Genomic DNA, 9815 nt, shown 5'->3' with positions numbered 1-9815 from the left:
CTTACCTGTCCACTGGGCTGCCAATAGTGTAAGTAAAGAGGGCTGGCCAAAGTATCACACATTATTTCTGCTAACAGCTCTCATGGAAGTGGAGAGGTTTACCTGTCCAAAACATCTACCCATTACCTCTCCACCCCCCAAACATACATTTTTTATAAAAGGCCAACAGAGGGGGTGAGGAATCAGATAAGTTGACCTTACACTTTGGTCTTTAAATACTTATTTAAGTTTTATCCTTATTTTGGCCAAGAATGTTTGTGTCAACTCTGCAATTTTATGTTCAGAAGTAGTAATTTATTTTTTTAATCCACAGTTTCCTTCCAACCCACAGCAATGGCAGGACTTTGCAGCTCATTTCCATCATCAGTGGGATTTTCCCAACTGTGGTGGTGCTATTGATGGAAAACATGTCCGGATTGTCCCACCACCCAAATCTGGCTCATATTTTTTCAATTATAAGGGCTTTTGCAGCATAGTCCTGCTAGCTGTAGTGTCTGCCACATATGAGTTTTTGTATCTTGATGTTGGGAAGAATGGCCGCAACTCTGATGGAGGAGTCATTATGCAGACAGAGTTCTACAAGTGGCTCCAGAATGGCACCTTAAACTTGCACCTGCTGAGAAAAATGTTGAGGACCTCAATTTTGTTTTTGTTGAAGATGAGGCCTTTGCTCTGGGGGGAAGATCTTATGAAGCGGTTACCTATGAGGAACCTCACGCCAGAGCAGAGAATATTTAATTACAGGCTCTCTTGTGTCAGAAGGGTGGTCGAAAATGCCTTTGGGATTCTCTCCAGTCGGTTCAGGCTGTTGTTAACACCAATTAACCTGGCACTGTACAAAAAAAAAAGCATGTGGTACTGTGCTGCTGTATACTCCATAATTTGTTAAGGAGGAATGCTAGCAGCTACCTTGCCTCAGTGCCAACTGACGCGGACCCTGCAGTGGCAGGCCCAGCTGAAGAGGCTGCAGCTCGGCCGTCTGTGGGTGTGATGACAGCTCTAGAAAATGCTTGTGCTGGATTGCCCTCCCAAAATGCCAGAGATCTACAGCAAAAATACCTGGATTATTTTGTGGGTAGAGGGGCAGTGGCTTGGCAGCAAATTGTAGCTGATCATGAATAATATATTTATTTGATCATAAACTCCTATTTCATATGAACTACTGTTGTCTGTGTTTCTTATCTGTCCAATATGTTCACAAATGTGCTTTATTTTGGACACTTGCCACAATAGTGCAAACGTTCCTTATTTGCTACATGAGGTGACAAGATCATCTTCAGCTAACTATTATGGTGTGCTGTGGGTCTGCTACACACACAATGTTTTGGTTATTAATGGATCTACTGCATGAAGTTCAAAAACAATATGCCTTTTCTACTTCTTTAATTTTTTGGAGGCATAAAATTTGCCGGAGTTGGTCACATTTAAGTGAACATTGTCACTGAAACTACAACAGCTTAACAAATACACTGGTATTGAGCATTGAAATAATAAGCCATACATTGTTTAGTAAACAACATTTTACTCAAAGCACAGTCACAAACCAAACCATGTTAGAAAACATTAGATACACATCCCCAACTCAGGAACTTACAAAGTTAGAGTTTGGTAAAGTAAAGGCAAAATGAGACATTAGTATCCCAAGACTGTGTGGCTGTTGCCTTCCGCAGATGGGTGATCTCACCCCTCTAAAAGCCAACATTTTAAGCCATGGACTCATAGAGGCAGAACTATTAAATGTCCCTTATGATCCCCTGCCGAAAATGTGTGTAGTTCCAAACATGTTATTTTCTAAACCCACAAAACACACAGAGTGTCAACATGTGCCATCTCCCATCACGGGGTAGCAATGGACGTGTTTCGGGGGTGCAACCCCTTCCTCTGAACTACATTAGTTATGAGGAAGGGGTTGCACCCCCAAAACGGGTCCATTGATACCCAGTGATGGGAGATAGCACATGTTGACACACTGTGTTTTGGGGCTTTAGCAAAAAAGATTTAAGGAAATACACACATTTTAGGCATGGGATCATGAGTGCAATAAGAATGTTAAGGCACAATTTGTGGGCATCTTCAAATGTGGGCTTTACTATTCTTCAAAACACAGAAACAGTCCAATTCACATTAGTTAGGGCAGTGTTTCACAACTCCTTCTCAAGATGCAAACCCAGGTCATGTTTTCTATATTTGTTGAATTTGGCATAGGTGATGTTGTCATTTTCACGGTTAGTAATTCGCACAGTCATTTTTACACTGAGGAAAATTCAGAAAACAGGACCTGATGGTGCACCTAGAGGAGTGGAGTGGAGAAACACTGAGTTCTAATCCCTAAACTTTCGCATTTCAAAGTCATAAAAACATGGTAAATATTTAAAGGGCATACAGGAGCCAACCAAGTGAAAAACAAAAACTTCAGAACAGGCAAGAGGAAATTAAAATTTGGCAAGCATGTCCACAAAATCTCAGATTCTTCGCTGTAAAGCAGTAGCAGCCTCCCTGATTTGCTCCAGATCCTTCAAACAGTGCAACATATCTGCACTCATTCTGCCAATAGTGCATTGTGGAAGATCATGACCTAGTAAGAAGAGTAAAAAGTATTAAGAGAACAATGGTTAAGTGACTGAGGCCCTACATAGTGAGTTTATAGTCAAGTTACTAGTCAAATTCCATAAATACTTACCTACCCAGTCTATTGTTGCTTTCAACCTGCTTGCCCTTCAGACACCTACACTACTAGGAATGTACACACTGCAACTACTTTGTAATCTTGGCCCTGGTGCCTGGGTCTCCAAAACTCAGGGACCTAGCAACACTGCCAGCTCCTTCCACCTCTTCCTTCTCCATGCTGTTAAGGCACTACATACTTTGCTAATGTGTGGAGTGGGTGTTTTGTTTGGACATCTAAACACTCAACATGTATACACATTTGAAGGCAGATTCCAAGAATACTTACTTGCGCAAACAAGAGGCTCCTGAATACTTTCTTCCTTTTCTGGGTCACTTTGGCCCTCAGTGGGACTTGCGTCAGGGGATTTGAGTCCACAATGGCAAGGTCTTTGTTGGGTCCAGGAGTCAGATCCCATGGCTCCAAACACACATCCTGGGTGAGCTCACTACACTCACTTTCTTCTAAAAAGAAACAATACACCATTCATTAAGCCACCCCAAGTCCCATCTGTTTCTAGCATCCATTTTGCAACATTAGTTGACCAATGTTGCACTTGGTCTTATATCAATGTTTGCTCCTGACTTGTGGACTCCACCATGCTGCACTCTGGTTGTTTTTCTGTGAAAAATGCATAGAAAAGGGAAGGCAAACACTGGACAAGTGCCAACATTGAAAAAGTACAGCAGTTGCCCTCCACCCCTCTTGTCTCCTATGGGATAGGGGATATATGATGATCATCCTAGCAGGCGTGACTCTGTGTGACTGTGATCCCCGGGGCCTCTCCTCTACCCATGTCTACACTGACAAGGCTGCATTAATGGGCACTGATGAGCCAGGCAGCAACCAGAAAGTGTTCTTGACCCCTTAAGTTCTGCCCTAAGCCCATGGCCTTTGCCCACCTAGAAACACCTGTCGGTGGCTAAAGGAGTGTGTTTGAAGTTGGCACTTACATTTTTGTGGGGAAAATGGCCTTGTTGCCTCCCCTGTTGGGGCCCGAGCGGGGGTAGCCTCCCTTCGTCTCTTGTGGCGGCTTGGCTGTAGCCTCCTTTTTTGGTGCCTCCCTGTTGAAGTGAAATAATTTTGATCCAAAAATAAAGAAATGTCCAAAAACAGGAGCAAATAAGAATGTTCGTATTTGCTTTATATTTACCTTCATCTTTAGAATACCAAAGAGTCATACAAAGATTTTAGAAAACATTAGATAGAATTCTCTCTCACTACTTATAAAAGAACATATACAGACAGCTAATTTTCACATATCCATATTGGTTAGATACAAATATTGCTTACTTTTTTTATGATCTGATGTATGTACTCCATCTTCTCATGTTCACAGTGTTTGAGATCAGACCATTGTTTTCTGATTTGGTCCTTTGATCGTACCACCGAAACTTTGCAATGCAAAACGGCAATGACCTTCTCCAAAATAAGGCCTTTTCAGCTGTTGGGCCTTTCGCAATTGCGCAGCTTGCATTTGTAATCATGCTTCTCTAGGATGCAAACCATCTCCACATCTCACCCTTGCTCATGGGGGTTGCTTTGTGCCTATGAGCTCCACCATGTTGTCCCTCCCGAATGTTCCGCTGTGTGTGTGTCGCATGCAGAAGAGAGATGGTCATGACGCACTGAGAGCGGAACGAACGATCGCCATCACACGAATAAAGCCATAAAACGAAGGGACAATTGGAATTTGGGGCATAGGTGGTCAGTGGCCTATACTACTTAGATGGAGGCCTATATTGGGACCAGCTTATGAGTTAAGCCGAACATTATGGTTTGTCTTGTAGGTAGCATACCATTTATCATGACAGATAAATTTACAGCACCTGATTTTTTTACCACAATTCATTGACCTGTACTGGGAGCTGCCCTGTCTCTGGAAGGTCAAGAGTCGAGATTACTCCAATAAAATATTGAGGAAGGCAGCGTTGGAGAAACTGCTCGAGTTGGTGAAACCTTTGTACCCCAGGACAGACATCAACTATGTCAAGAACAACATTTCCAACCTGAGGAGTACTTTTAAAAAGGAGCTGAACAAGGTCCTTGACTCAGAGAGATCTGGAGCAGCAGCAGATGACCTCTATGTCCCCAGGCTATGGTATTACCACAGCCTGCGGTTTTTGACCGACCAGACAGAACCCAGGCCATCACTGTCTACGCTCCCTTCGACATCTGCTAAGGCCACAGCTCCTGAGGTCCACACAGGTCCTGCTGCACAGGATGAATATGTGGAGGAACCCAGCTTGACCCAGATGTAGCATTGTTGAACATATTTGTATCCAAAAATACAATGATCATAACTAGACGTTATTGTGCAAATATTTCTGCCTTAAAGTGGTTTCCATATCAATAGACAGTAGTGACCAAAAATGAAAAATGATGGGGTCAGAATGATAGTCTTTTCTATTTCTCCACATTCAATTTGCAACAGTGAGGAGATCAAAATTATGTGCGATTGATGACCAAACCCTAAAAAAGTTTTGAATTACCGTATTTATCATCGGCGTATAACACACACTTTTTTCCCCTTAAAATCAAGTGAAAATTGTGGGTGCGTGTTATACACCGATCCCTGCTGTCTGAGGGAAGAGGAGCGAGTGCCGCGATCTCCTGTGTACCCGGTGCTCCGTCACTCACAGCCACGCCTCCTGGCCCCGCATTGGGCCACTATTCTGTCTATCATATGAGCAGGGCCAGGAGGCGTGGCTGTGAGTGACGGAGCGCCGGGTACACAGGAGATTGTGGCTCTGTAATTCAGCAGCGCTCGCTCCTCCTCTTTCCTCGGAGACAGCAGGGATAATCCAACACTGGCGAGGCTGCAATGGTGGGAAAGGTGAGGCTGCAGATGGGCACTGAACAGGCTGCATTCTTGGTCAATGTAATGGCTGCAGATGGGCACTGAGCAGGATGCATTGATGAGCTGTGACCCTAATTTTGCTTCAAATTTCTTTATTTAAAATGTAAAATTTTTTCCTTAAACTTCCCTCCTAAAATTGGGGTGCGAGTTATAAGCCTGTGCGAGTTATGTCCCATTTTCATACACAGAAAAGTGTCAGTCTGGAGGAGCCAGCAGTCAGACAGAGTCACAGATCCCTCCACTACGCGCTACTGCTAAAAGGGCCAGGAAGAGCAGGAATCTGGGAGGAGGCCACAGCTGCCTTCCTCAGCCAGGCCACTACTGCCATCCAGACAGACCCGGATAAGGCTGAGGGATTTGCCATGCTGACTGCCAATAAATTAAGGCAGATGGATGGTGAATATTTCGGATGTTATTTCTCCATTACGAACGCTAGTTTACAAGATAGACTCCTTCTGGCTCGTCCTTGCTTCCGAGCATGCGTGTTTGTAATTTGGACTTGTGTAATGGACTTGTGTACAGACGATCCGAAAATCTGACAAGGGCCCCCCTGCGTGGCGGGGGACCCGATGCGTGTGGCCACGTTGTCTGTCGGCCACCTGCAATCATTGGAAAGAGTCAGAATGGGGATCTGTCAATGTAAACAGACAGATCAGGGGAGGAGAGAGAGATCTGTTGTGACCTAGTGATTAAGATCTCTCTCTCCTCCTCCAGTCAGTCCCATCCCCCCCCCAGTTAGAAACACCGCCCAGGGAACACATTTAACCCCTTGATCGCCCCGTTTACCACTTCCCTGCCAGTGACATTTGCACAGAAATCAGTGCATTTTAATAGCAATGATCGCTGTATAAATGTCAATGGTCCCAAAAAAGTGTCTGATCCGTTTGCTGCAATGTTGCACTCCCGCTAAAAATCGCAGATCGCTGCCATAAAATAAATAAATAAAAATGCCATAAATCTATCCTCTATTTTGTAGACGCTATAAATTTTGTGCAAACCAATCAATATACACTTAGTGCGTTTTTTTTAACCAAAAATATGTAGAAGAATACATATTGACCTAAACTGATGAAGAAATGTGTTTTGTGTTATTTGGATATTATAGCAAAAAGTAAAAAATAGTTTTTTTTTCAAAATTATCGCTCTTTTTCTGTTTATAGAGCCAAAATTAAGAACCGCAGAGGTGATCAAATATCAAAAAAAGAAAGCTCTATTTGTGTGGAAAAAAGGATGTCAACTTTGTTTGGGTACAGTGTTGCATGACCACGCAATTGTCAGTTAAAGCGACGCAGTGCCGTATCTCAAAAAATGGCCTGGTCATTAAGGGGGGAAATCTTCCGGTCTGTAAGTGGTTAATACATTGTCCCATCTTTACTGACCAGATGTCAACCCTATACTCAAGGCCACAATCATTTTCCCCTCTAGGACCACATAATGGGGGAGATTTACTAAAACTGAAGCACACAGAATCTGGTGCAACTGTGCATAGTAACCAATCAGCTTCTATGCTTTACTTCTTAACTGAACAAGCTGAAGTTTGAAGCGGATTAGTAACTATGCAGAGCTGCACCAAATTCTATGTGCTTCAATTTTAGTAAATCTCCCCCAATGTGTGTGCACAGTTCTGTACACGTTAAAAAAATGTAAATACTGCAAAACAATTCCTACCATAATTCTCCATTACTGGTGCCTATTCAAGACAGCATAAGATCAGTAGTAAGCTATAGGGACCAGGAAAAATATATTCTATATATGGTGAAATGTTGCGTTCCTAATAATTTCTTCCCATAGGCTTGCATATAAAAAAAAGGAAGCCAGTAAAATCATGCAAATTTAAGCCCCAACTCATCTTACCTTTCCCCAATCCAGCACCTGTTTAACCACAGATCTATTCAACATGGTCAGACACAACACACTTTGTTAGAAATGTTTATTGACAAGCTTTTTTTTCTAAACGTTTCATTTTTATCATAAAACCTGAGTCAAGAAGATAAGAAAAAGTGTGCAAGCACAACAGTCACATTTAAAGTGTAAACATTTATGAAATATTTGGGATAATTGTTGAGTAAAACTGTAACATTTTTTTTGGATAATTGTTGAGTAAAAAAAGTGTAAAATGATCTAACAAGATACTTCCATTGCTCTATAGACAAACACCTTAATTGGTTGCTATGGGTTTTCACAGATCACTATTTTTTTATAGTATGTCATTTATTATAGCCAAATGAGTGGGTCTTATTGAAGTCTTCTGCTAAGCAATTATCCATTTCCTTCCACACCCTGACATCACATCAGATAAGTTAATGTTTTGAGTAACTAATAACTCAGAAATGCCAGTTGAAAAAGTAAACATTAAAAACTAATTTCCTTTGGTTGTCAGAAAAGCTAGAATGACATAAAACAAAATACACCATGATAAAATCTAGCATTATTGCACAATCTCCACTAGAATACTTCAATTCAGTAGCAGAACATCCATTAATGGAGGCACAAAGCTGTATGGCGTATAACCTTTGAAAATACCTCCATCAAACTCTACCCCTCCCTGCTTTCACCTGTCTGGACATCAGAGGATCCCCCATTGCTCAGTGGAGTTGACCCCTAATTTAGCCAGAGGAACTTCATGGCTCTGAAGTCAAATCCATTTTTTATGGCCTACAGCCCTGTCCATTGACACCCTACCCATATAAAATGATTGCTTCTAGATGGAAATATCCTTTATAAAAACAAATGTAAAAAATATCAAACAGAATAGCCAATGCTTGTTTTGAAAGATTTCCAGTGTACATAAAAATTTGTTCTTTGGTCTTGTTAGCTTAGTGCAGATCCTAAAAAAGGCTCCTCACGAGCAGATTTCAGCCACTCTCCAATTTTCATTGCGATCTCCTGCACAGGAGAAAAAAAAAAAAAAAAGAAAACGCAAATTAATTTATTTATTCATTAAATGGACACCATAATCTTCAGTGTGTCATGGCCCTGCAAGAAGATACATTAGCTATGCTGAAGGCAACAAACTGAGTAATGCTTATATGCAGTAGCAGAAAAAATGGGGTTCAGTGCCCAGTACTGTATGTGTCTACAGTGGCCTGATGTTCTCTCCATCCACACAGCATGCTGAACAAGCTGTCACTGACAGCTCTTGGTCATGGTTTCTGATTAGGAGCCAGTGTAATTGGCTCTCATAGCAGTCATGTGATAGATAAGCCCCACCATCTCCCAATATTAAAAGCTCACATAAATGACCGCTGGGAGACGATGTGAAGGGGTAATTAAAAAAATAAATTAAAAGATTCAAGTAGAATATATTTGCTGTATAGTAAAAAAGTAAATAAATAAATCTGACGTGTTAAAAAAATTTATGTAAGGGATCATAAACTTCGAGTTACAAAACAGTCAGGGACCCCATTCATTTTACAATTTTTACCCTACTTAAAAGCTGGTAAGAAATACAAAGTACTCCCACAATTTAAAAAAAAAAAAACACCCATTTGACTTGCCTGTTAAAAACCATAAACCCATTTATATAAAATGTTGGTGCTTTCTACTGACACAATATAAGGTTTTGTAGTTGGTAAGGTTGAAGACAACAGTCCATCTAGTTCAAGCTGTGTAGGTGTGTGATAATGTGTTTATGCCAATACCATTTCCCATATCCCTGTATATTGGAGTTTGCTAAAATGCCCATCCAAGAGTTTTTTGAAATTATCAACAATTCCCGCTGACACCACTGGTTGTGGAAGGGAGTTCCACATCCTTAACACTAATAGTAAAGAACCCCCTATGCAGTTTAAGGTTGAACCCTTTCTCCTTCAATTCCATTGAGTGGCCATGTATTTTCTTAAAGTAGTTGTAAAGTCAGCATAGAAATCCTGTAATCCACTATGTTACAGGATAATAAAATGTGCAGTGTTTGTTTAAAATCCGATCAAACAGGAAGTCCTCCCCTATATAACCCCTCCTACACAGGAAGCACTTCAGTTTTGTAGCAAGCAATACAATTCCCAAAAAAGAGGGGAGGGACCTTTGTGTCCTGTGATGTACTCAAAGAAAAGGATTTTACAGGTATGGTGGAAAAAATCCTATTTTCTTTTTTGTACATCACAGGACACAGAGCCGGTTATTATAATAATAACTACTTGGAACATCCCAAAGCATCCCTACGTGTTTCGTCAGTGGGACATCATCTGGAGAGCTCCAGATGACGTCCCACTGACAAAACACGTAGGGCGGGACTATACAGCGTCATTGCATCACTTCCAGTTTCGAGCCGTGGAGCGCAGATCGCTCCGG

General features: G+C 41.6%; 1 protein-coding gene across 1 annotated transcript in view; it reads right to left on the bottom strand.

Annotated features, from left to right (window-relative positions):
- Nucleotides 1-7441: 7441 nt before the first annotated feature.
- PRSS16 (serine protease 16) overlaps nt 7442-9815 on the bottom strand; it is a 41779-nt gene continuing 39405 nt past the window's right edge. Inside the window, exon 12 of the mRNA XM_073598676.1 lies at nt 7442-8411. Coding sequence (XP_073454777.1) covers nt 8337-8411 — 75 coding nt within the window. The 3' untranslated portion in view covers nt 7442-8336. The remainder of the gene's footprint in view (nt 8412-9815) is intronic.

Source organism: Aquarana catesbeiana, linkage group LG09, assembly GCF_042186555.1.
Source record: "Aquarana catesbeiana isolate 2022-GZ linkage group LG09, ASM4218655v1, whole genome shotgun sequence".
NCBI classification, from domain to species: Eukaryota; Metazoa; Chordata; class Amphibia; order Anura; family Ranidae; genus Aquarana; species Aquarana catesbeiana.
This window is presented reverse-complemented; position numbering and strand designations above follow the sequence as displayed.